Source organism: Canis lupus, chromosome 36 (assembly GCF_011100685.1).
Source record: "Canis lupus familiaris isolate Mischka breed German Shepherd chromosome 36, alternate assembly UU_Cfam_GSD_1.0, whole genome shotgun sequence".
NCBI classification, from domain to species: domain Eukaryota; kingdom Metazoa; phylum Chordata; class Mammalia; order Carnivora; family Canidae; genus Canis; species Canis lupus.
In genome coordinates, this window is record NC_049257.1 from 21,507,696 (window position 1) to 21,534,435 (window position 26,740).

At 33.1% G+C, this 26,740-nt stretch overlaps 1 protein-coding gene across 2 annotated transcripts in view; it reads left to right on the plus strand.

The window, feature by feature from the left end:
• Positions 1–26,740, plus strand: part of AGPS (alkylglycerone phosphate synthase) — a 134,387-nt gene that overhangs the window by 45,555 nt on the left and 62,092 nt on the right. For both annotated transcript variants that reach the window (XM_038584941.1, XM_038584940.1), the window contains exons 6-10: positions 4,020–4,091; positions 5,600–5,679; positions 9,671–9,751; positions 18,275–18,400; positions 20,641–20,749. In XM_038584941.1, the coding sequence (XP_038440869.1) occupies positions 4,020–4,091; positions 5,600–5,679; positions 9,671–9,751; positions 18,275–18,400; positions 20,641–20,749 (468 nt within the window). The remainder of the gene's footprint in view (positions 1–4,019; positions 4,092–5,599; positions 5,680–9,670; positions 9,752–18,274; positions 18,401–20,640; positions 20,750–26,740) is intronic.

Genomic DNA, 26,740 nt, shown 5'->3' on the forward strand with positions numbered 1-26,740 from the left:
GTTTTGCTGTTGATGAGTAAGTCTTCATTTTAAATATTAACATCATAGCGGGAGGTCAGTTAAAAAATGCATTTTTGGTTTGTTTGAAAGCTTAATGAAATTAAATATGTTCAGATGTAGAGAAGCTCTTAACTATTGATTGCCACAAACTCATACTAGTAATTTGGTGGTATCAGTTTGTGGACTAAAAAACATTATATTCAAATAGTGAAATAAGTTTTTTAAGATACCTATTGTCTTGGATATAAATAAATTTTGAAAAATTAATTTTCATGATTTTGGCTTTAGATAGAGGATGGATGAGCTTTGTGTTGTTATTTTGCTCTTGCTGATGATTAGGTAGTCAGTATGTTTATATATATGATTTTTATACCCATCTCTTTTAGTAGAAAATTTAAAGCAGAATTGGTATATTGTACCTTACTGTCCATAATTACCATTTTAAGAAAGTTCCAGTAATCTGATCCTTTTTCTTCTTCAGATTCTATAAAGAAGTAGATAGAGTATTTTATTTTTCAAAAAATAGGCTCATCGGTTTTTAGATGTGATCCTTTTACTTTACAGGAAGTATCTGAAGGAGAAAATCATACTTTAATGTGGAGGTAGGAGAGAGGTGACATAGATAGGAGGAAAATCCAAGTGCATATGTAGCTGAGATTAAATTACTTTCCTGATACTTATGATGTATATTCTTTTAGCATTCTCTTAGTAGCTTTAGGCTGCTTCTTTACTAAGATTTGGGGAAGATTCATTCTACTTTTTAACTGGAAAAAAATGAAAGCAAAATTTATTAGTTTTCATTTCTTTTAGGAAACTTTAATAGACTATCTTTGGATGTATCTTAAGTAGAGCTTTCAAATGTGCTTTCTAGGTATTTTCTTCATGTGTCTGACTATTAAAGTACTGAGAAATTACCAGAATGAAAATATATGTCTTTGTTTAGGAAATACAAATCTTTCTAAAAAATCCAGATTGAGGAAACATGCAGGGTTATAGTCTGTTGTTGCACAAAAGTTTCTACATTCTGTAAAATCCATCCTATTTGTCAGTTCCCTCGTAGCCTTGTCTTTTTTTCCCATATCAGTTTTCAAATCAGGCCCTTATCAATGCATAGTTGGATTTTTGTAACAGCCTATAAGGTTCTCTCTCATGCCTCTAGTTTCTTGTTTCTCCAAGCCTCCTATATACTCTTGAGAGGTTAGTTTTTCTAAAATATTCCCTTTACCATCATGTTTCATACCTCAGGAATCTATATGAATAGTGTATAGGTGCTTGAATCAAGTTTATAATTTTATTCTGGTGAATCTCCTGGTATAAGGACTACTCGGAATATTTTTTCCCAATAGGTGATCAGATCTCTGAGACCTTTATTTAACTTTAATATAAATTTTCTACTGGTGATAAAGTTTAGGTTTCTTTCTTTGCATGAGTGAGGGCAAATTTTGAGACAATATGACAATTTAAGACAGTGTGGTATTCTGTAGAGTGGAGGTAGCTGTCTCATTTTGCAGTTTGAATACACATATGTGCGCACACACACTATATATACACATATACATACACACACACACACACACACACACAAAGTATGCTTTGGGATATACACATACACACACATACACCTAGGAGATCTATCCTTGTGGATGTCTGTAAGCCTGGCTATAATTTGAATCTGAATTTTATATTAAATAGGATATCTAGGGTTTGTCTAAGCATAATAACTAAGCATAATATATGTAACTTTTATGATTTGGAGTCGTCCTTAAACCAGGATTTGTCACCATTGTGACCTTTACACAGTGTGATCTGCCTTTCATTTATTTTAGACAAGTTGTCAGTCACTCATATATGTTGTCTGTGGGAAGTGTGCTTATAAAAATAAAGTCTCCTTTAACAACTTTACATATTTTTAAATCATTTCACTTATTAAATTTAGTACTTATGTGTTATTTTTAGCTGTGTAAATACCAAAACTTCGGGCCTGTGAAAATATGTGCTAGGTACTGTTCTAGGTATTGAGGATGAGCTGTGAAAAAAACAAAAATCTATTCTCAGGTGCCCTACAATTTAGTGGGGAAGGAGGCAGAAAAGAGCAAATAAATATGTAATGTATTGAGTGGTGATACATGCTGTAGAGAAAAGGCACAGTAAGAAAATAGCCAAACAGATGAGCAGTGGGATGAGAGAGTGCTGTGTCAGATAACATGATTAAGAAAAGCTTCTGTTTAGGTGGCAATCCTAGAAGTAGTTTTGCCTTTTTTTTGTTGTTGTTGTTAAGATTTTATTTATTTATTCATGAGAGACACACACACATAGAGAGGCAGAGACATAGGCAGAGGGAGAAGCAGGCCCCATGCAGGGAGCCCGACGTGGGACTCGATCATGGGGTCTCCAGGATCATACCCTGGGCTGAAGGCAGTGCTAAACCGCTGAGCCACCTGGGCTGCCCTAGTTTTGCCTTGTTAAAGGTTTTTGACAGTCATGTTTGGGTATTTTATTATTAATAAACTATTATTCCACTTAGTAAGAAAATTTTACCACAAGTAGTAAGTTTTATAAGCTTAATCTGGAAGCTTAAAATGGATTTTCATTAAAAATTGGAATGAGGGGATCCCTGGGTGGCTCAGCGGTTTGACACCTGCCTTTGGCCCGGGGCGTGATCCTGGAGTCCCGGGATCGGGTCCCACGTCGGGCTCCCACGCCTGCTTCTCCCTCTGCCTGTGTCTCTGCCTCTCTCTCTATCATAAATAAATAAATAAATCTTAAAAAAAAATTGGAATGATACAAATGACATAGTCCTAGTTTTAAACAAACCTGAGAAATGATAACTTTTAGATAACAGTATTTTTACTTTCATAAATGGATATTCACTTGTTTATTTTACATCCTTAAATTTCCCTTTCAAGCCCTTAGCAGGTAATACTGGGTTTTTGCGTGTTTCCTTGCCTCAAGTCTTTTTCTTTTCTTTGCCATTCCATGTTATCAGAAGATTTATCCTTTTCAGATAGTTTCTTTGCTATGTTGGTCCCTGGCTTAGTGCCCTATTTGCTAGTCAAATTGAGTTTTAGCATTTTGTGTCTTATATTTAAAATCTTCTGTTGTCAGGTTTTTGTTACTCGTATAGCTTTTATTCTGATAAAGAGTACTCTTTCATTGTATACATTAGAGAGGAATATATGTAGTACATCATATATAGCATTTTAAAATTTGTAAAACAATAATTATCAGTGGATGCAAAAATTAGCGGGTGAAAGTATGACGAGAAACATATTTATGTAGAGTAACCATCGCCCCACAAAACATTTTTAATTATAGTATTCTTATGGTGGAAAAACCAAGCAGATACTTCGTAATCAAATGATGAAAGTTAACATTACTAGAAATGAGACATGTCTACATAATGTGCCTCCAGATGTAACTCATTAAGAAAGTCACATCAGCACTTCTGTGGAATTCCTGCCAAAATATGTAACCTGAATTTAATAATGAGGAGGCAGACTCGAGAGATACTCTATGAAATAACTGACCAGTGTTTTTCAAAAGTGTCAGGGTCATGAAAATAAAAGATAGACTGAGGAACTCTCCAGATTAAAGAAGAGTAAGGAGACATGACAACTAAATACAATGTATGATTGACTGGTCCAGAAAAGGAGACATTAGTGGAACAATTGGCAAAATTTGAATAAGGTCTGTTGATTAGTTAAGAATAATATGTAAGTATAAATTGTTTGGTTTTGATAATTGAAATTATAAGATGTTATTATTTGTGGCTGCTGGATGAAGGAAATTTTTTACCTTTTTGTAGCCTTTTTCTGAGTATGAAATCATTTCAAAATGAAAAGTTAAAAAGATAAATACTAAACATTTTGTTTTAATATAACTGTTTAATGTGTTGATGAGTAAATAAGTAAAGAAAAAGTTTAGACACTAAAGAACTTCATGGACCCTTACTTTGCAGGGTTACCCAGATTTTATTCATGTCCTTGTGATTAATTTATTTTCCCTCTTTTTTTCAACAGCCTGTCATGATGATGTAGTTAAGATTGTGAATCTAGCATGCAAATATAACCTTTGTATCATACCAATTGGTGGTAGGTATTGTGCCTTTTGAATTTTAATATCATGTAAATGTGTTCATTTTCTTTAAAATATTTGTATTGTAAATATTTGTGTCATTCCATTGAAAGCAGATATTCTTGTAATTATGATATGGTTATTCTGAAAAACTTGTTTATGCTTCTCATTTTTGAGTAGATCTGTCTACCCGAACTGTTTGAGACATGTTGTTCATGGCTTCTTTCCCATATAGATCTTAGTTGATGCCGTGACTTAATGCTTAAATAAAAAAATATTCCCACTTTAGTAATTACTTTATAACATTTATAGAGAGAATGTTATTTTTCAGAGGCTAAATATGCTCACTATATATTTTTGAGAAGGAACACTATGCAGTGTGAACTAGGACAATGATGACCAGCTCAGTAATACCTTTTAATGTTGAAAAACTAATGTTGCTTTGCATTTTAAGACAAATTGGTCTCTTTTATTTTATTTATTTATTTATTTATTTATTTATTTATTTATTTATTTATTTTTGCATTTGATCTCTTTTAATAATCTACATTACTTTCATTGAATTAGCATTGATGGAAGAGAAGTGAGACCCCAAACAAATCAGAAGCTCCAGATTCCTTCTTTAGCTAATGCTTTTGGTTGAGTTCGTGAGAAAAAGGCACTACAGTGCCACTTTCAGGGAAATATTTTTCTAATTTCAAATGACTGTGACAAGCAAATAGTGTTTATTGGTTACAAATATGTTCTTAATTGACAGTTCACATTCTCACCTTGTGAAAGTAAATTGAATCAGCACCTCCTATAATTCTTACTTGTAGTAAGAGTTTTCTATTCAAAGCACATAGAAGTACCAGTTAGGAATTTATTCTCATATATGGTAATGTAGATGGTTAATAACTAAGAATATGCTATTATTTTAGATTGGTATCAAGAAAGCATTTTTCCTTTAATAAAAAATGTTAATGGAAAACAGTACATTGTTTATATATTTCTATATATTGTTTATTCTATATTAAAATCACCTTTTCACCATTAACATATAAATGTGTTTTACATAGTCTGGGCAATTTTAACTTGTTTATATTCTAATTTACTAAAGTCTTTTTGTATGACAACTAAGATTATTTATTTTAAATGATAAATGAATCTCATAATTAAGGTAAGGTATCTTGAAGTAGGAAGGGTATTTTTTCTTTTAAGTGATATCTCCATAGTAATTATTAGCTTAGAATTTTTCTAATCATGTTTTTGGAGTTTCACAAATTGCTAGGGGCTTCACTTGAGTGTGCCCAGGGATGGAGCCATATCCCATTGCTTTCAGCTCCCTAATATTGCTTCATTTTGGCACGCAGCATAAAATAAAGGTGAGTTTGCTCTTAGTGTGTTAGCATTTGCAAATTACATTTTGTAAAGTAGAAATAGGTTATTTTTCTAGTGTGGGCCTATTTGTATACTTTGTATTAGGGATTTGCCCTAGAAATGTAGCTAAAAAATAAAATATTAAAACTGTTTCCTATTTTGGCAGGAGGAACAAGCGTATCATACGGCCTAATGTGTCCTGCAGATGAGACAAGAACAATTATTTCTTTGGATACTTCTCAAATGGTATATGATCATTTTAGACATATTTGAAGATAGTGTTTGGTTTTAAAAAAAGCTGTGGCTCAGTCTTAGATATCATTAAAAAGTTATATTTTTATTTTGTTTTAAATTTATCATTATATTTTACCATTGTCTTTAGGTCTCAAAAAGCTAAAGTTCATTCATGTTCAGGTACATGTCTTGGTGGTTTCTACCAAATTGGCCTGAGAAATTGATGATTTGAGAAGCATGGTGTTGACTATTGATACAATAGATGACCTGATTTGTATTGTTAAAAGTAAAAGAAATATTGGTTAAGGTTAATTTGAAATACCAAGACTTGTCCCCCAAGTTTTTAATGCGGTTGCAGTTTTACTTGTGGAAGATTGGAGAGCAGACTAATTTTAATCTAGGATTATTTTGTGATCTTTTGGCTCACTGTGGTCCCAAGAGTTGGACATTGTGCCATGTTAAAGCTTTAATTTGTGTATGAACTTAATCTTAACTATATTGTCAACAATATATATGATTGCATGCATATTCCTTCATTACTATAAAATTTTATATTTTTTTAACTAATTTATTAATTTGAATTTTTTTCAAACACCAAATAGAATAGTATACCCATTTTCTAGATTAAGTAATTACTAACAGTTTGTCATATTAGCTTTATCTTTCTTTGTCAACTATTTTATTTTATTTTTTTATTTATTCTATTTTTTTATTTATTTTTTAAATTTTTAAAATTTATTTATGATAGTCACACACACAGAGAGAGAGAGGCAGAGAGATAGGCAGAAGGAGAAGCGGCTCCATGCACCGGGGGCCTGATGTGGGATTCAATCCCGGGTCTCCAGGATTGCGCCCTGGGCCAAAGGCAGGCGCCAAACCGCTGTGCCACCCAGGGATCCCTTTGTCATTTTAAAAAGCAGTCTCATATTATGCTACTTATATCTAAATATTTCTTATGCATCTATTTTTAAAAGGACATTTTCTTACTCTATTATTATTGCTATTGGGAAACTTAAAAACAATTCCTTAAATCACTTAATATACAGTTCACATTCAAATTTTACAATGGTTTTAAAATTGTCTTTATTTTATACTTCATTTGCTCACATGGGGATTCAGAGAAGGCCCATGTTGGCATTTGTTGTTTTTCTATTTCATTTTATCCGAAACCCCCTTCTTTCAAAACTTTATTGAATGTTACTGACTTTTGGAGAAAATAGGTTATTTGTAGTATAAAATGTATCATATTTTGAATTTGGATGTCACTTCATCTTGGTGTCATGTAACTCTTCTTCTGGGCTTTGTATGTCCTCTAAACTGGAAGTTAGATATAAAGTCTAGTTAGAACTCAAGCATAGCTTAAACATTTTTTTTGAGCAAGGATATTTCATAGATGATGATGTGTTTTTCTGTCTCACACCACATCACATCAGGAGGCATGTAATATCTGTTTGTCCACTTTAAGTTTGCTGCGATTAGTCATGAGGTTCAGATGGTTATAGCATGATTATTCTTCTATAAAGTTCTCCATTAACCTTTGTTCTAATCCCAGAGTTTAAGAAAAGGCAGTTTCCTTAGAAGGCCCTTAAGAGTAGCCTATTCTGAATAGGCTTTGGAATGTGTTTGAATTTCTGTATACTTTAATGTGTACAAATGTACCACTGAATCTTTTACTGAATTTGGAAAACAGAGACAATAATAATGCGGAAGGTAATTGTGAAGATTAAATGAGATAATATAAAATAAAAGTCTTTGTACTGAGTAGATGCTTAAAATTCTGTGGCAGAATTTTAAATGCCAGGTTTTTAACTACTTATTTTGTAGCAAAACCTTGTATATTCACTGCCTTTAATGCTCTTAAATACTGTAGTAGATGGGTGGTGCCTACAATTGTGATTGCTTTGGAGTCAATAAACTGTGCATGATTTTGCACAGAGTACTTTTGATACAGTGTGTACAAAATATGATAGTTATGCCAGTTTTCTATTTCTATATTTCTTAAATATATACAATAATACTAAGACCTATTGGTCTCAAACTTTTTGTCTTATAGTTAACCTATATTAACAAGGGTAGTGTATACTGGATGTAATAAGGGTATCCTATGTTTTCTATATAGGTTTTTCTGTGAGTGCTCATTAAGGTATTTTTTTTTTTCTCTGCCTTCTTCAATTGTTTTGGCTTTTTTTCTACCAAAAATATGTTTGGACCCTGGTAGATAAAAGGTATATAATTAGCACAAGTATGTAGTCACTTCAAGAGCCTGTATATTAGGGGAAAAGATGTATATCAAGTTATTGTAAAGTACAGATTATTGAATTATGTCTTTTTACTTTATAGTTTAGGACTTCCTATTGTTTATTTTATTTTATTTTATTTTTATTTTTTTGTTTTTTTTAAATTTTTTTTTTATTTATTTATGATAGTCACAGAGAGAGAGAGAGGCAGAGACACAGGCAGAGGAGAGAAGCAGGCTCCATGCACTGGGAGCCCGACGTGGGATTCGATCCCGGGTCTCCAGGATCGCACCCTGGGCCAAAGGCAGGCGCTAAACCGCTGCGCCACCCAGGGATCCCCTTCCTATTGTTTAGATGCTGTAGGACCAAAAGACTGATTTGCTATAGTTACATTGAAATTGTTATTGTCTTACTGTGAGAGTATAATTAAAATGATAGTTTTACATAGCATAAAACAAAAAGTACATTCACATATATCATCTAATTTAATGTTTATCATAAATCCTGCGAATTAAGCAGTGCAGTTATTTGCATGTATTTGCATGTATTCAAATTTAGAATATAGGCAGACCATTTTCGTATTATCTATTGTATTGCTTCCTTTTTATTATTAGCTAGGTTTACCTGCATTCAAACATATCAAAATGCAAAGAAAGCTTTGTTGGGATTCAGAAGAGTCTATATATTAACCTGATTGCTCAGCCAAATAAATAGAAGGGGAAAGAAGTCTGTTTTTAATAGTAGAAAATAATTCATGAGGATTCATATATATACAAATTAGGTCAACCAAGAATGTTTAAAACATTTTTTGGGCAGCCATACATTTGGCAAGTTGAGCCAGATGATATTTGGCTCCTACTTTTCAAGCAGGAGGGAGGGCTATGCTTTGGTTTCTATCCAGGACCTCTGGTCCTATTTTGGGTTAAAAATAAAGCAGGAATGCTATTTACTATATTCAGATGTCTTTGGAGGTGTCTTTTTCTAGTCTTACAGTGGCCATCTTCTGATATTGTTAAGTTAGATATGATTGTTAACTATCAATAGTAGTACAAATGGGGATCCCTGGGTGGCTCAGTGGTTTGGCATCTGCCTTCGGCCCAGGGCGTGATCCTGGAGTCCTGGGATCAAGTCCTGCATTGGGCTCCCTGCATGGAGCCTGCTTCTCCCTCTGCCTGTGTCTCTGCCTCTTTCTCTCTCTCTCATGAATAAATAAAATCTTAAAAAAAAAAATAGTAATACGGATAGTAATGCTAAGAACTTTGTATGCTAAGATTTTGTGTGTGTGTGTGTGTTTAAAGATTTTATTTTTAAGTAATCCCTTTACCCAACATGGGGCTTAATCCCACAACCTGAGATCAAGAACTGCATGCTCCACTGACTGAGCCAACTAGGCATGCCTGTATGCTAAGTTTGTTCTGTGCATTATCTCATTTAATCTTTATACCAACCTTAAGAGTAGTATTAGTATTCACACTTTACAAGTGAGGAAACACTAAACTTAGTTAAATAATTTGCCTAAGGTAAGAGGTAGAGTTTAATTCAGATTAATACCTGAATAAAGACAGAGTGTGTTTTAAACTGTCTCCTATGCAATATACTGCCTATGTTACTATGTCTGTCATGTGTAGTCTGGAATACATGGAACCTTGTAGTGTGGGTTTGCTAATTTTGTGTCTTATCACTTGCTACCTTGAGTTAGGAAGTTATATTTCCTCAGAAAATGTCAGTAGTTCTGGAGATGATACTTTTTTCTTCCTTTGCAACAGAATCGAATTCTTTGGGTTGATGAGAACAATCTGACAGCTCATGTGGAGGCTGGTATCACGGGTCAGGAGTTGGAAAGACAGGTATGTTATTTCCCTTAATTAAGATTTTCAAAATTTCTATGTATTCTCTTTAGTTTTTTTAAGATTTATTTACTTACTTGAGAGAGAGAGAGAGAGTGCGTGCATGCAAGGGGTGGGTGGGTAGAGAGAGAGAGAGGGAGAGAATCTCAAGCAGAGTCCCTGCTGAGCACGGAGCTGGATGTGGGGCTCCACCTCACGACCCCGAGATCATGACCTGAGCTGAAACCAAGAGTCGGACGCTTAACTGACTGAGCTACCCAGGCACCCAACCGTGTGTTCTTTTTATGGATGACTACCTTTCACAGTACTTTCTCTGAACAGATTTGCTCATTTTCTGTTGTGGGTCAGGCATTGAGCTAGATACTGAGGACACATCCCCTACCCTTGGAAAGCTTATATTAAAACAGAAAGTTAGGTAAATAGACAGTTATGATTCAGAGTGAGAATTGCAAGGTGAAGGCTGGATGCAGGGTGTTATGGCTAATCAAATGGGGACAAGAAGGAAGGAATTGGACAAAGAAAGTATCACAGAAAATACAGCATTTAAAATGAGACTTCAGGATGAGTGAAAGTCAGCAAAAAAGGAAATGGGAGTGTAGAGGACAGTCAGGAAGCAGCAGGTACAGAGGCTTTTAGGGTAGCTGTTGCTTTTCTGGGCCGACAGACAGCTGAGTGTGGCTGATGTCTAGTGTGTGTTTATGGGATAATACACATTCTTGGTGTTTACATGTTGGGTGGGTGAATATATAGTGGTAGTAAAGGATTAAGCTAGGGAAACATGGAAGAGAACAGATTATAAAGGGACCTTATATAGAGAGCCCCTTTTAGAAGTTTGAACTTTACCTCTGTTTTCAGGTAGTTCTGGTTAGCTCCTGTGTGGAGGATGGAAGAAGGGCACATAAGGGTGGGTAAGAGGCTACTGGCATAATTCAAGCAAGAGCTGATAGTGACCTACAATAAAGGAGTAAGGATGGAGTAAAGTGGAACATATTGGATATTGAATTCTCAGAAATCGGTGATAAATTGGATCAACTATGTAATGTTGGTATTGGTATTGAACTTATGAATGCCTAATTTCTTTTTTTTTTGAAAAAGATTTTTATTTTAGAACTCGTATGTGTGTAAGCAGGTGAGAGGGGGAGAAGCAGAGGGAGGAGGGGGAATGAGCAGGCTCAGCACTAAGCCTGGAGCCCCACACACAGCTCAATCTCATGACCCTGAGATCGTGACCTGAGCCAAAATCAAGAGTCAGACCCTTAATTAACTGAGCCACCCAGGTGCTCAAATGCCTAATTTCATTGAAAACTGCTCATCTCATGAATTAGTCAAACTCTTGGAGACCTTATAGCACTTTTTTAGGATCCTGATGAATCCTTGGAAAATGTTAGATTCCTTTTGTGGATTCTAAACAGGGAATTATTAAAGTATTTTCAGTCTCCTCAGACATGGTCAGGATGACTACAACTCCGCTTTTGTAAACAAAAATTAGGAAGTTTAATTTGTTGATATACTGATCACTTTGTTCAACCTGAGTTCCAGAGACTCTCCTTCCTGCCTTTGAATGGGACAGAGAGAGACGAGATATGCTTCTCAATCTTCTTTTATTCTCTTTTTCCTTATTTCTTGGTAAAAAGTTGAGTGAAATTGTTTCGCCACTGACCTAGATGAAAGGATTTGAAAAAAATTATTGCAGTATTATGTTTATTTTTTATTTAATGCACTAAGAGAACAGGAATGAAATCTTTAATAAGTCAGTATTTTATATAAGTCCGGGTAATAGATTTGTTAATTATTATAGTTATAATGAACTTAAGTGGGCAGAATAGTAGTATTTAATGAAAAAAAAAACTGTAAAAAGTCCTCTATTTTCTATTATATCTGAATAAGGCACTATCAATGCAGCAATTTTTTTTATAACAAAGGGTGGCCTTTCATGTCTCTAATTTTTTCTTTTATTACAGCATTTGATAGTATTTTAACCTTTCCAAGTTTTCTTTTCTTTTCTTTTTTCTTTTCTTTTCTTTTCTTTTCTTTTCTTTTCTTTTCTTTTCTTTTCTTTTCTCTTTTCTTTCTTCCTTCCTTCCTTCCTTTCTTCCTTTCCTTTCCTTTCCTTTCCTTCCTTTCCTTTCCTTTCCTTTCCTTTCCTTTCCTTTCCTTTCCTTTCCTTTCCTTTCTCTTTTCTTTTCTTTTCTTTTCTTTTTTTTCTTTTCTTGTTAGAGTTAAAATTCAGGGAACATATTTCCTTGAAATTTAAATGACATTTTCCCAGACTAGGAACTTCTGTTATTTTACTTCCTAGTTCATTTCCCTAAATGCCAATATAGAACTTTTTTTTTTTTTTTTTGCCTCCAGTAAACTGTAATGTAGTCTCTACAGCTGTTTTGATCCCACTTCAAGTTCTTCGTCATTAAATTTCTGCACTTTTTAGTTTCTTAATCAGCTGAGGTAACCAGCTTAACACATCCTTTTTCCTTCTAGAAATTTTAAAACAACACTACGATAGTAGTTGGGTAGCACATGTTTTAATCTTTTTAGGTTGTAGATTACATTGATTTTATTATGTATAAAATTTAAGGGAGGTCACTAATGTCAATTATGGATTTGTTGTATAATAACTCCATTGGGGTATAATTGTCATATAGTAAATTGCACTTATTTAAAAGGTACAACTTGATGTGGTTTGATACCTGAGTACACCTGTGAAATCATCACCACAATTACGATAATGAACAATTGAATGAAACCCAAAGATTTCCTCTTGCTTCTTTATGATTCCTCTGCCCCTGGCAATCATTGATCTGTTTGTTTGTTTGTTGTTTGTTTTATAACAGAAGTTTATTATCTCATAGGTCTGGAGGCTGATCTGCTTTCTATCACTGTAGACTTGTTTAATTGTCCTACAGTTTTACTGAATTCTAATCATGCACTTTTTTTTTTAAGGGTATTGATGGTACGACTTCTTTCACTAGGCATACTTAGTTTGAGATTCATGCATATTGTTGCATGTATCAACTAGTTTATTCCTTTTTAATGCTCACTAATGTTGCATTATACTACTGTTTATCTGTTCACTTGTTGAACACTTATTTACAATTTGGGACTATTACAAATAAAGCTGCTATAAACATTTATGTGCAAATCCCTGTATGGACATATACTTCCATTTCTCTTGGGTAAATATGTAGAAATGAAATGGCTAAATTAAGTGGTAGGTATATATTCACCTTTTTGAAAAACTATCAAACATTTCCCTAGAGGACATCATTTTATATTCCTATTAGCACTGTGTAAGAGTTCCAATTTCTCTGCATTCTCTCCAGTACTTGTTAATGTTTGTCTTTTAAGTTTTAGTCATTCTGGTAGATGTGTTACAGTATCTCATTGTAGTTTTAATTTCTATTTCTCTAGTGACTAATGATGTTGAACATCTTTTCAAGTACAATTTGTCATCCATGTATCTTCTTTGGTGAAGTATCTGTTCAAGTTGTTTGTCCAATTTTTGCTTATTATTTTTTTGTCCAATTTTTCAATTGGGTTGTTTGTTTTCGTATTACTGAGTTTTGAGAATTCTTTACATATTCTGGTTATAAATCCTCTGCAGATCTATGCTTTGCAAATATTTTCTCCCAGTCTGTGACTTGTCTTTTCATTCTCTTAACAGAGTCTTTTGACTCTGAATAGATATTTTTAATTTTGATGAATTCCACAGTGTATTTTTTACTTTATATATCATATCTAGAAATCTTTGCTTTACTGGAGCATACAAAGATTTTCTCCCATTTAAGTTTCATAGTTTTTAGTTTACATTCAAGTTTCTGAAGAGTTTTGAAGATTTTTGAGTTAATGTTTATGTATGGTACAAGGGTGGATTGAAGTTCATTTTGTTGGATATGGATATCCAGTTATTTCAGTACTGTTTATTGACAAGACTATACTTCAAATTGTGTTGGCTATTCTGGGTCTTTTGCCTCTCCACATAGACTTTAGAATCAGCTTGTTAACATATATAAATAACTTGTTGAGTTTTGATTGGGATTTTTACACTGAATCTGTAGATCAGTTTGGGAAGGACTGACATCTTGATAATCTTCATAGATCTTGTAATGTATCTGTTAGATTTATACCTGAGTATTTCATTTGGGGTGGGGGGCACCTAATGGAAATGGTGTTATGTTTTAATTTTAAATTCTACTTGTTGCTTGTTAGTATGTAGGAGAGCAATTGATTTTTGTATATTAATTATATGTTCTGCAATCTTGCGTTTTTGCTTATTCAAGGTTACCTTTCTGTTTTTTCAAAGATATTTTAACTGAGTATAGTATGCTAGGTAAGTTAACTTTTTCTTTCAGTAATATAAAAATATGGCTTCACTGTTGTCTCACTTTGCTGTTTCTGACAAGAAATCTTTGTCCCAATGTACATTCTGTGTGGTTTTTCTTTTGTTGTTGTTTGCTTTTAAGATTTTCTTATAGATGGTTGACTAATGTGATTGTGATGGATCTTGGTGTAGTTTTTTTGTGTTTCTTATGTTGGGGCTTTGTTGAGCTTTTATTTGTGGGTTTATAGTTTTCATGACATTTAGAAAATTTTTGGCTATTCTTCAAATATCTGGTTCTCCCTCCCCCACTTGACCTTTAGGGATTCTGTTTACTCATATATTAGCCTGTTTGAAGTTCCACAGCTTACTGCTACTCTTTTCAGTTTTTTCTTTAGTTTTTTTTTTTTTTTTTTTTTTTTTTGCTAAGTCTTGGAGTTCACTAATCTTTTATTTGATGAAGATATTCTGCTCTTAACCCCATCAGTATATTTTTTACCTAAAATATTGTATTTCTTACTTTTCTAGATGTTTAATTTGGGTCTTTCTATATTTTCTATGTCTTTCCTATTTGAACATATGGAACACAGTTAAATAACTGTTTTAATGTCCTGGTCAGCTAATTCTAACATCTTTGTTAATTCTGAATTGGTTTTGATTATTCACCTCATAATGATTATTTTCCTTATTATGGGTTGTGTTTTCTGCTTCCTTGTATGCATGGTAATTTTTTACTTAAGTACCACACATTGTGAATATTATCTTGTTAGGTCTTGGATGTTTTTTAATTCTATAATTAGTCTTTTTTAAATAAAAATTTTATTTATTTATTTGAGAGAGAGCACTAGAGGAGGGGAGAGGCAGACTTCCTGCTGAGCAGGGAGCCTGATACGGGGCTCAATCCCAGAACCACAGGATCTTGGCCTGAGCTGAATGAAGGCAGACGCTGAACTGAGCCACCCAGGCACCCCCAATGCTATAAATATTCTTGAGCTTTTGGGGGGAATATAGTTACTTGGAAATAGTTTGATCCTTTATTTCTTGCTTCCATGATCTTTTAGGTGGGTTTAGAGGAGTGCTCAATTTGTGGCCAGCCATTTCTCATTACTGAGGAATGACCATCCTCCTCCTGGGTGTTCTGTCTCATGCTTTGTGAAGGAGAAGTTTTCCAAATCAGGCTGACGGCAACAGATTCCTGGCCCTGTATGAGTTCTGGTACTTTTTTCTCTAACCCTTTTGGATTATTTCTAACTCTCGTCCTGGGTAGTTTCCTCACTTGTATGTGCTTTTCATTACTTTGCTGACTACTTGAGGGGGACCCTCTGCCAGTCTCCAGGGTTCTCTCTCTGTACTGTTCTCTTCTCTTCAATACTTTCTCTTGTGAATTTTAGATGCTTTGGTTTTCTAGAACTCCAAACTCAGTCTCCTTACTCAGTACTTACTCTCCTTACTCAGTCTTCTCACAGTGTTTGCCAGAGTTATGCCTGGATTCTCTTTCCCCACTCACAGCGTGAGTATAAGCAAGGGGCACTCATAGTATTCACTTCCTTTGTTGGCTTTCTCAAGGGATCATAGCACTTTATTACCTCATGTCTAGTGTTTAAAGACTTTCATTCCATATATTTTTCAGTTTTTTTTTTTTTTTTTTTTTCATGTGTAAATCTAGTTCCTCTTCAATTTGGGTGAATGTCCCTGCTGCAGTTTCGATTTTTTTCCATTACATATCTAATTGTTCTGGATTTATTTAATTATATTTCTTGTTAATTTCAGTTTTCTTCTCTGTTTATATAATAACAAGCTGTACAATTTAGGATTTGGTCTTAGTGATGTGTCTCAGTCTTATTAGCACATTGTAAATATTTGTTGTTTTAATATTGAATGGGGGTACAGAGTGAATTCTTATTCTGTTTTATGGCATATAGATGGGAGAGGAGAGGTTATTTTATTTTATTTAAAAAGATATTGGTTAACTATATGAGTTAAATCTGTAAGCTTTTCTTCAGATTTTTCTTAGCAACAACAGAGACAGCAAAGACACCTTTAGAAGAGCAAGTAGCTGAATGTATATGGTCGTAGATACCATTAAGCACCTAACTGTATGCCAAAAATTGTTTCTTATTAGCATACTATAGCATGCAGATTTTCTAGCAAGCATAGATGACAAGTTTCAAATTTAAGTTCTTAACAATTATACTTACTTCACTTACCTGGTAGGAAGTTAGATTTTAACAAAGTAGTAGATTTAATTTCTTTTTTTTTAATTAAATTAAAATTTTAGGGATCCCTGGGTGGCGCAGCGGTTTAGCGCCTGCCTTTGGCCCAGGGCGCGATCCTGGAGACCCGGGATCGAATCCCACATCGGGCTCCCAGTGCATGGAGCCTGCTTCTCCCTCTGCCTATGTCTCTGCCTCTCTCTCTCTCTCTCTGTGTGACTATCATAAATAAATTAAAAAAAAAAAAGATTTAAAATTTTAAAGGATTTTATTTATTTATTCATTGAGAGACAGAGAGAGAGGCAGAGACATACACAGAGAGAGAAGCAGGCTCTATGCTGGGAGCCCGATGTGGGACTTGATCCTAGGACTCCAGGATCACACCCTGGGCTGAAGGCAGATGCTCAACCGCTGAGCCACCCAGGTGTCCACAAAGTGTAATAGATTTAAAATGGTGTGCCAGGTTAAGCTCCTTGAGCATAGAGACTGTAGTTTTTTTTTTTCATTCCTTTTGTATCATTATTTTCATCCTTTACGTAATTCCTGGCTGGTGGTAGCCACGTTATAATTGAAGAAGGTAATGAAGTAGCCTACCAGACATAAGAAGCAAATTAATAGTGTATCTAACACGAATGTACTTATAGAAGTAGTTTAGATTCAATTTGCATTGGTGTAGGTAAATGTGGAGATTTTGTCATGAGATTATGTGAAAACTCCCTGTTCAGTGCTTAGGACATCTAAGGTGCTCTATGAATGTTTTTTTTATTTTCTTCTCTAATTTCAGAAAAATTGAGAAACAGTAGTCTTTTTGAGTCTTATAGATTGGGAGTTAGGGAAGAACTGTAAAATAATCTAATAATCTTCATTTTAAATTGTTCATGTATTTAAGCTACTTATTTGTGAGTAATAGCCTCAAAATGAAATAAATGTATTGAATATTTAGTGAAAATTTTATTATTAATAATTGATGTCTTTTTTAATATTGTTTTCCTATCAAAAATATTAGAAAAGATAAATAATTTGTAATGCTGATGTTCAAAAGCTAACAAATTATGTTTAACCTATTAGGTTCTCTCAGTTTGGATCACAACTTTTATACCATACTTACAGATACAAACGTAGCTGACATATTCTACATCTCTGCCTGGCTTACTTGAAAAATAGAAGCAGTTGCTTAACTGGATGACTATCAAAATGGTCAATACAGATTGATGGACTTGAGTGCAGTAGACAGTGAGTGTGCAGATGGTGGTGTCTGTACCATTTGACATGAGATGGCTGAGTCTTTAAAATGATTTCAGTGGAATGGCTTTGGTGGTGTTGCAGTAAAGGGCATCCATTCAACTTCAGGTGCTGTGCAGATGGCAAAGCCAAGCTAATATAGAAAAATGAGAAACAAGTGACTATTTAATGTACAGGAATGCATGATCTGCATCACAAATAAATGATGGTATTACATGCAGGAAACCTAGCCAGATGGCTGTACATTAAAACACATGACTCCTTGAGAGAATTAAGTACAGGCAATTTGCTTAGATTTTCTGCAGGCCTGCTGCATATTATATTAGGGTAGGGAGAATGAGAGATTGAGTGCTTTATTTATTGAAAGTGTTTAGGTGAAGTTGGCAGTTATTTAAGCATAATCTGATCCCATAAGTATTTAAATTGTCTCTTTGTGGGAAAAAAAAAGCAGGGAGGGTAGTTGGTTTTATTTTAAAAGGATGTAAGGAGGAAGATTGGCTGGCGAACCTGTAGAAAATAACTGTCTTTTGGTCTACATTTTTCAATTTTGTAAAGTTTTCCAGTGGGCAAAAGCTTAAAACATTTTTTGGATGAGCATGATAAAAGTATTTATTTTTCTGTAGAGGTTTTAATGAGCCCAAGTACCAGTGACATATGGAAATTTTAAAGTGTGAAGAGTTAATGTGTTGAGTGCTTTGGGAAATGGTACCACTAATAAAATACTAGTAAAATATTACATTTTCTGTTTTTCAGCTTAAAGAAAGTGGTTATTGTACAGGTCATGAACCAGATTCCCTGGAATTCAGCACTGTGGGAGGATGGGTATCTACTCGGGCATCAGGCATGAAGAAGAATATCTATGGCAATATTGAGGACCTGGTAAATTTCTTTCTGGTTACTATGTCATAATCAACTGGTCTATTATTATAAAGTGATTAAAGCCTTTTTTAGAGTTGAATGGTAGAGTCCTTCCAAAAGTATACCCCTTTTGATTATGGTAAAGCCGACTGTGTATAATAGAAACAGTTTAAAGACAACCGTGGTCATTATATATAGGTGCTGCTTTTCAAGTGACTGATACTTAGATGTAGACCCTTCATAGTATCTGACTTATAAAATATATAAACATTATTTTATAAGTTAGGAAGCCTCAGCCTTCAACTCTACCAAGGTTTGAATGCATTTATTTAAGTGATTTCATCGTGGCCACTCTTTTGCATTAGGAGAATTTTGTATTTACTTTTCTTTAAAATTTTTTCTGTATAGAATTAAAAGGCCTGATTGAAAATGTTCTAGTAGGTGGCAGTATGACCTATAATGGTTTATGTGCACACCATCTTATTTTAGCTAATCTGGTGCCAGTGTCCTGGGAGTTAGTGTAGTAGCCATGTAACTATGGGCATTCTGGCTGGGGATTAGGTATCATTTATTCCATGTGTAGCTTTTCCAGGGATTAGTTGTGTGACCTTGTGCAAATTGGTTCACCTTTCTAAACATGTTTCGTCTTCTATAGAGAATAATGATATTCGCTGTATAGGATTATTATAAGTATATATGGTAAACACTTAAAATGTTTACATTATCTTGTTTTTAAAAATTGAGGATATTTTTATATTTTTTTCTATTTGCAAATAAAATAACAAATTCAGTTTCAGAGGAGAGAACTTAATCCTTTTGCTATTGGATTATTAAAAGCTATCATAGTTTAGCAATTAATTTAGTATTGCTGAAGCATGTAATTTATTTTAAACCTTATTTGGAGATCCTTGAGGATCACAAATTATAAACATACATCCTAATGTGCTTATTTGCATGTGTATATTTAGCTTTTAATGTAAAAAAGGATCATGCTGTGTTTAATCTGCTCTTATGTTAGCAATACTTTAACTTGTAAGTAAACATAGATGTACACCATCATTTTTAGAGTGCATGTAATTCTCTTTTACTGACAGTTTGTCTTACTAAAGTAATTCCCTATTAGTGATTATTTAAATTATTCTTGATTTCAGAATTATAGAAAACAAAAGGGGGAAATATCTTCTTAATAATTTCTTTAGCATACATCTTTAATCATTTTCTTTGGGCAAGTTCCTAGAGCATGAATTGTTGCTTCAAGATGTTTATACATTTTTTAAGTCTTTGGATAGCGTAAATGCTTCATGGACATTTGTGCCAGTTGACAATCCCACTAGCACTATGAGAATCTTTATTTTACTGGACATTTTATTTATGTTTTTGTCTTTTAATTTTTTATTTCTTTAATTGTTAGCAAATTATACTTTTAAAATATCCTCATTCGTGATTTTTAGTTTTTATTTTATGAATTGTTTATTGAGGACATCAATAAACAATTTCCTTAAATAATAGACTATTTTTGTTTATCTGTCAGAAAGTCATTGTAAAGATGTGTTGGATTTTCACCTAACCATTTCCTGATTTGGATTTCAGGAACTATTTTTGAGTGACCTCTCCCTCCAGTATACTTACTTTCTCACTGGTGTGAGACCTGTATCACACGCATACCTCTTTTCTTCTGTTTAATTCAATCACTATGTCCCTCTTCATCCCATTTTTTACCTGATCATAATTAATGCTTCATTCTTTTCACTCTTTTCTACTAAGTGGATAAGGTAGATAAATTGAGACTGGGAATAAGGCAAGAATAAATTTTTTCTTAGAATTCTAAGCACCTGGAGCAGTGCTTGATGTGAATAATAGTGCTTCATCAGTATTGTTAAATAAATGAAAGAATGAACCTCTTAAAATATGATCATTGATTATCTTTTTCGTGCTTTAGTTCTTTGCCACATGGATAATCCTAGACTAAATTTGGTTTAAAGAAAAGTGCTTTTCATTTTTTTAAGATGATGAATATACCTAAATCAATAACAATCATAGAATGATTTTTTCCTCTTTTAAAGTTATTTAAACTTTATTTTTAGTCTAAGAATTACAAGAAGATATTAGAATTCTGAAGGGTATCACCATTTATCACTTAATCCAATATTTTTTAAAGTAGAATCTTTTGTAAATATAGATGGTTGTGTGTACACACACAGACAACATTCACTGACAAATATGTAATATGTAGAATTTACATCATGTATTGTATTAAACAGGTGGTTCATATAAAAATGGTAACACCTAGAGGTATAATAGAAAAAAGCTCTCAAGGACCTCGTATGTCAACAGGCCCTGATATCCATCACTTCATCATGGGATCTGAAGGTAAATATAACTAAATTTATTATGAAAAAATACAGGGTAGTGACTCCGTTTTGTAAAAATCTGTGATACTGTAATATAAGATCTTTGAAAGAAAGACATGTTTTATATATTTAAAGAATGGTAATTTTTTTAAAGTTTTATTACTTTAATTTAGTACTTCATAAAGTTTTTATTATGAGAACATCTTATTAAAAATCCTTTTACATTTTGGTTTTTTATAGTTTTAAAGATAAGTTAGTCCTTTTGGTATTTTATTTTTTGTTTTAGAGTTTTTAATCCATGATTTTAGGAAGAGTAGTTAAGATTTAAAGTGGTTTGCTTTAAAATTTTATACTTTATTCTCTAACCTTGTCTAAATTATCAGGGGGAAAGGACGAGAAAGTGTTGTCTTAGTGTCTTTCTGTAATTGTACCTTTTGTTAATTGCTATATGATTCTTTGAAGAAGTAGAATTTAAAATCCTGTTGATTTACATATATTTTAAAACGTATGTTAGACTTTTTTTTCTATTTAGATTCTTTGGTTACTTAATGCTAGATGGATTAGAATGTAGTTCTTTATCTTATACAAAAACATTTAATTGCTATGCTGATCAGGAAAACTGATCTCTTTTTTGCAAACTAATGTGGTGAATTTTATGGATAAGATGAACATAGACTTATTTTTCAATTTTTAGAATGGTAGAGAGGGATATCCCTTAAATTCAGAGAAATAAAACAAGTGTCTCTTCAATTAGTGGAGGAACGCATTACTAATTTAAAAGGTGGTATAAGCTAAAAAAGATTTTAAAGACGTTTAGCTATATTCATGGGTAAAGAGCAATTACAATAAACTAGGATGATAGGACATAAATTCTATCTTTTGACAGTAATGTCAGGAGGGAAAAAATAAACTATGTCTCAGTGACATGCTGGAGGTCTACTGTTGGTTTGATAGCCATAGGTATAGCTTAGATATTTTTTTGTGACAATCCATGATAAACCTTTGTCAAGATATCTCAGCAGTTTACTCTCTTATTTTTTTTTTCTGATCAGTATAGTCTTCTGTGGAAAAATAGAACTACATTTTTCATGAGAAAAAAATGTTAAGTTCCCTTAAAATAATATAGCTCTTTGGTAAATATTCTGTAACTTCTTATACAAACACATCGTCTAAAAGTTAACTAAAAGTATAACCTTTTGCCACCAGATGTCAAATTGAGTAACAAATAGGTATTAAAACTGATAATTATTAATTATACTATTGCTGCACACATAGTTGGAGTCAACTCTATAAATATAAATGATCTTTTTAAGTAACTACACCATTTTTTTTCTCCCATCACTTAGTATTTTAAAAATTTTGGTTGCTAGGTACTGTTCTGACACATGGAAGGACACCAGTAATAATTGACTTCCATAATACAGTATGATAAATTATATGATAGAAGTAAATGCAGGAGAAATAGAGACAGAGTTCACATCGACAGGTGTTTATGAAGACCTCTCCAGAAGGGCCATGCCTAAGGTGGTCCTTGAAGGTTGTTGATAAGGGGTTGAGGGAATAAAATGGGGAGTTACTCTGCAGAGAGAACAACGTGTGGGCAGCCTTAGAATTGAGAAGAACCATGTCTGCCTTGTGAAGCTGCTAGTTTTTCAGTGTCACTGGGACATAAGATTTAACTATAAGGTGGAGTAGGCAGTAGGTTTAGGGGCAGAGTAGTAAGGATTACAGGGCAGCTGGAGAGATAATTTGGTCTTTTATGCCTATTAGAATAGTTTGAACTGTATCTAAAAGACTAGACTACCTTCCTCAATAGTAAATTATTGTCTGAATTAAGGAAGGTAAACTCATAATAAGTAAGCAAAGAAATGTGATTTATTAAACATACATACTAGGGTAAATTACTGTATTTAAATGATATTATAAATATACATGTAAATGCCATACTGATTTAGGAGCAATAATGAGAAAATCCTTCAGATCTGAATTTCAGTCCTGGTTCCACCATTTAAATTTCTGTGATTTTGTGTAAATTAGGTAATTCTCTATGCTAGTTTCCTTAGCTATAAAATGAGGATAATAAAAGAATCCATCTTCATAAACTTTTGTGAGTATTAAATAGATAATGATAAGCAGTATTAGTAAGTACTCAACAAATGTTAAATTTATTTGTTGTTGCTGTTTATTATTTTGGTGTCAGTGATCTTTACAAGTGTATTTATAGTCTCTAATCCCCATCTCTGTATGTATGTGGATATAGAGTCATCTTAATGTAGGCCAGGAGACAGCATCATTGAGAAAGTTAATTCACGTGAAATCCTATTCTTTTCTATTTTATTTATTTTTTACTTTTGAATTTTATTTTTTAAAGTTTTCATTTAAATTCCAGTTAGCATACAATATAATGTTAGTTTCAGGAGTATGATACATTGATTTATAACTTCTATATATCACCTGGTACTCATCACAACAAGTTCATACTCTTTTTATAATACGTATTTTTATCTGTTATTTTGAAGTATCTAAATATGATTCACTGCCTTACATGTGAATCATAAACTTTTCCTCAAGCTTAAAAAATTTTTTTGGCTCTGATTAAATCATTTGATGACAGCCTTGAAAGCATTATCGTTAAAAGATGTATTTTCCTGATCCTACTAAGTTCTACATGTGAATGTGTTAAATTTAGTGTTTTTGTCTTGTGTGTTATGAATTTTTCATAATGATTTTTTTCAATTAGCTTCCTCCCATTTTAGATGCTGTAACATGATCAATATAATGAAAATTATGATAGTCAAAGCCACTGGAATGCTTTGCATTCTTTTCTTATGTATGGAATTCACAGTAACTTAAAATAATGTGCTCTTTTATTTGAAAAATGGTTAAAACGACATTTTTATTATTTTTTGCCCATGACCCACATTTGTTTTAGCCTTTGCTCTATGTTGAAATAAGTGTGAAATGCTTATTATCAGTCCTTTTGTTTAATTTTACCTTTTGTGTGACCTTGACACTTGCAGGGCAGCTTGAGTGGTTATAATATCCAAGTACTTCCTTTCCTTGTTTCTTGAAAATGCTGCTCCAATGTTGCCTGGTTTTATATGTTGTTTTAAGGAAATCTAATGCTAGTTCTTTTGCCTTTGTAGCTTGTTTCCCTTTTTTGCCTGGGTGTCTTGAGGATTTTTTTCTCTATTATTGAAGTCTACCACTTTTATAGCTCAGAGTTGATTGTCCTAGGATTGTTTTGTGTGGTACTCAGTGGAGCCTTTCTGTGTTTCTATTTAGGGTTTTTAATCTTTGTGGAAATTTTTTTTGGGATTGTAGTGTTAAGTATTAGGGGTTCCACCTATTGTTTTGATGTTTCTTCTTCAGGGACATCAGTTGTACTTATGTCTGACTGTGTTTTGCATTTCAACCACTATATCCCTGACCCTTTTTTCCCAACTTCTTTCTTTATTTTCTTTTCATTCTCTTGGTTATTTTATTGCTCTTCTTCAGTGCCCTTTATTAAGTCTTCATTTGGATCTATTCTCTATTCTCCTTTGGATATCTTATAACTTACCTTCATTTTTCATATATTTTTATTGTTGTTGCTGCTGCTGTTCTTTTTCTTTCCTAAGGTTAATCACCTTTTACTTCATTTCTTCTTGTTTTTTTTTTTTTGTCCACCTACATTTTTAATGTTTGTATTTCTGATTCAGATATTCCTTTTAATATCCCCAAATGCTTGCTTGATAATATTTAATTCAGTTTGAGATGTTTGTTACTATCTTTTTCAATATTGTGGTTGGTTTAGGGGAGAGACTTTTCATCAACAGAAAGCTTTTACTTACATTTTCTGACTTTCTGCAGTAGATTTTGTGGATTTGCTCTGCTTTTTTCTATTACTGTTTATTACTTAGAAAGTGTTCCTAGTTTGGGAATGTCCTTTTCTGTCACTCCAACCCTCTTTTGTGCTACTTGTTTTGTGGATGGTGGTATTTTTGGTGTGAGAAGGCCTGGCATGTCTTCTTTCTCTTTTATTTCTATAGAATCTTTAATTTCTCTCTCTTACTTCATTCTTTCCCTTCATTACTTTGTCTCCAAGAAGTACCACACTTCTCTGAATATGATACTTCCCTGAAAATACTCCCCTTGCTTCTCCAAGGCTGCCATTTCTAGTTCCCTCCCGTTTTTTCCCTTCCCCATAGCCAGGGCTATGGATTTCCCTGTACGGGATTTTGGCATTATTGTTGCACTTTTGCTATCTGTGGTTGATTTTGTCTTTGTTTCCTCCAGATGCTCTGATACTCTCTGTTATTTCTTATGAAATCTTTTAAGCCTCCCCTTACTTTCTACCTTTACAAGCTTGCAGCAGGTGGAAGGCTATAGAAGGTCTTTTGGAATTCTTTCATTTTATTTCTACTTAACAGGTAATGTGAAGGTCAAAGTGTTTTTTGTCCCCTAGCAATATTGAAAGTTTTGTTTCAGTATTATTTGTGGTTTTGTGTTTCTTGTTGATTTTTATGTTTTGGGAGAGAAAATAGGATTCAACATCAAATAACTACCATTCTTAGTCCTGAAGTCACCTGAAAGTATATTTTCAAATTACAAAAGATTTTATTTACTTTAAGCAAATACTTGCATTTTATATCAAATAGCAGTTGAAGCTTTCAGTTTTCTTGAGAGCAAACGTTATATTTGGAAAATAGAAAATAGAAAATTCTTAAATTTATTGCAAGATAGTTTTGATAAAACAGAAAAGTGAATGATATATAAGTCTCTATGATGTCATATTATGGAGTTATTTATAAACACTTATATGAAGTAGATACAAAATATAAAAATGTATAAAGTGGTATACTGTACATATAATCAAATGATAAGTAATCCAAGTATTTTATATCACTCCACTGACATAATATGCCCAAAGCAAAAGTATCAATAAATATAATAAAACACAACAGAAACCAGCCTTTTGATTAAGTGAATTTAGATACATCCATTTATGGTAGGCTAATTTGAATATAAGTCTGAATGGAAACTGCCCTCTGTCAAACTGCATTTGAGACCTGGATGATTTTGCTTTCACAGTGGGACCCCCTATAGACCCATAGCTGGATAGTTGAAGACTTTGGACATTTCAAATTTGGACATTTCATTAATCTTGCAATAGTGTAGTCTCATTTTACTAATTTTATTTTCATTTTTGATGTCACTCGTAATGGTGGGCTTTACTACTTTAGAGTGCCTGCTCTACATAGGAGGCAATGCAGATAGGTAGAAGTTTAAGACATGGACACTTTTTGCTGGTACCTTAGAATTTTGATGTAGAATTAGAATTTTATTTTATTTTATTTTATTTTTTATTTTTTTTTAAATATTTTATTTATTTATGACAGATACAGAGAGAGAGAGAGGCAGAGACACAGGCAGAGGGAGAAGCAGGCTCCATGCACCGGGAGCCCGATGTGGGATTCGATCCCGGGTCTCCAGGATCACGCCCTGGGCCAAAGGCAGGCGCCAAACCGCTGCGCCACCCAGGGATCCCTAGAATTAGAATTTTAAAGGAAGTTTGCTAATGTAAAGATATTTGTATTTTTAAAACTCAACTTTTGAATAAGTAATTACATATACAAAATTGAAATATGGACAAATATACATGATTCCAAAGGTACTGAAGTATGTTTAAGGAAAATATGCCTTCTATCCCTGTCTTCCAATCATTTCCTTTGTTCAGAGTAAACACTTATTGCTATTATTTAAGCATATATGTATGCAGTTTTAAAAGCACAAGTGGGAGGTTATTATTTGCTTTACACTTTTATAAAGCTTACTCTGTATCATTACATTTAGAGCCACTTCATTCTTTTTGACACTTACTGAATGTACACTGATGTATTTAACCAGATCCTCATTGATTGGCATTTAAATGGTTTCCATCTTTTTCCTGGATTATATTTAAGTTATAGTTAGATGATATTATATACTATAATTCAAAGAAATATTTTTGAATGTCTCCATTTCTCAT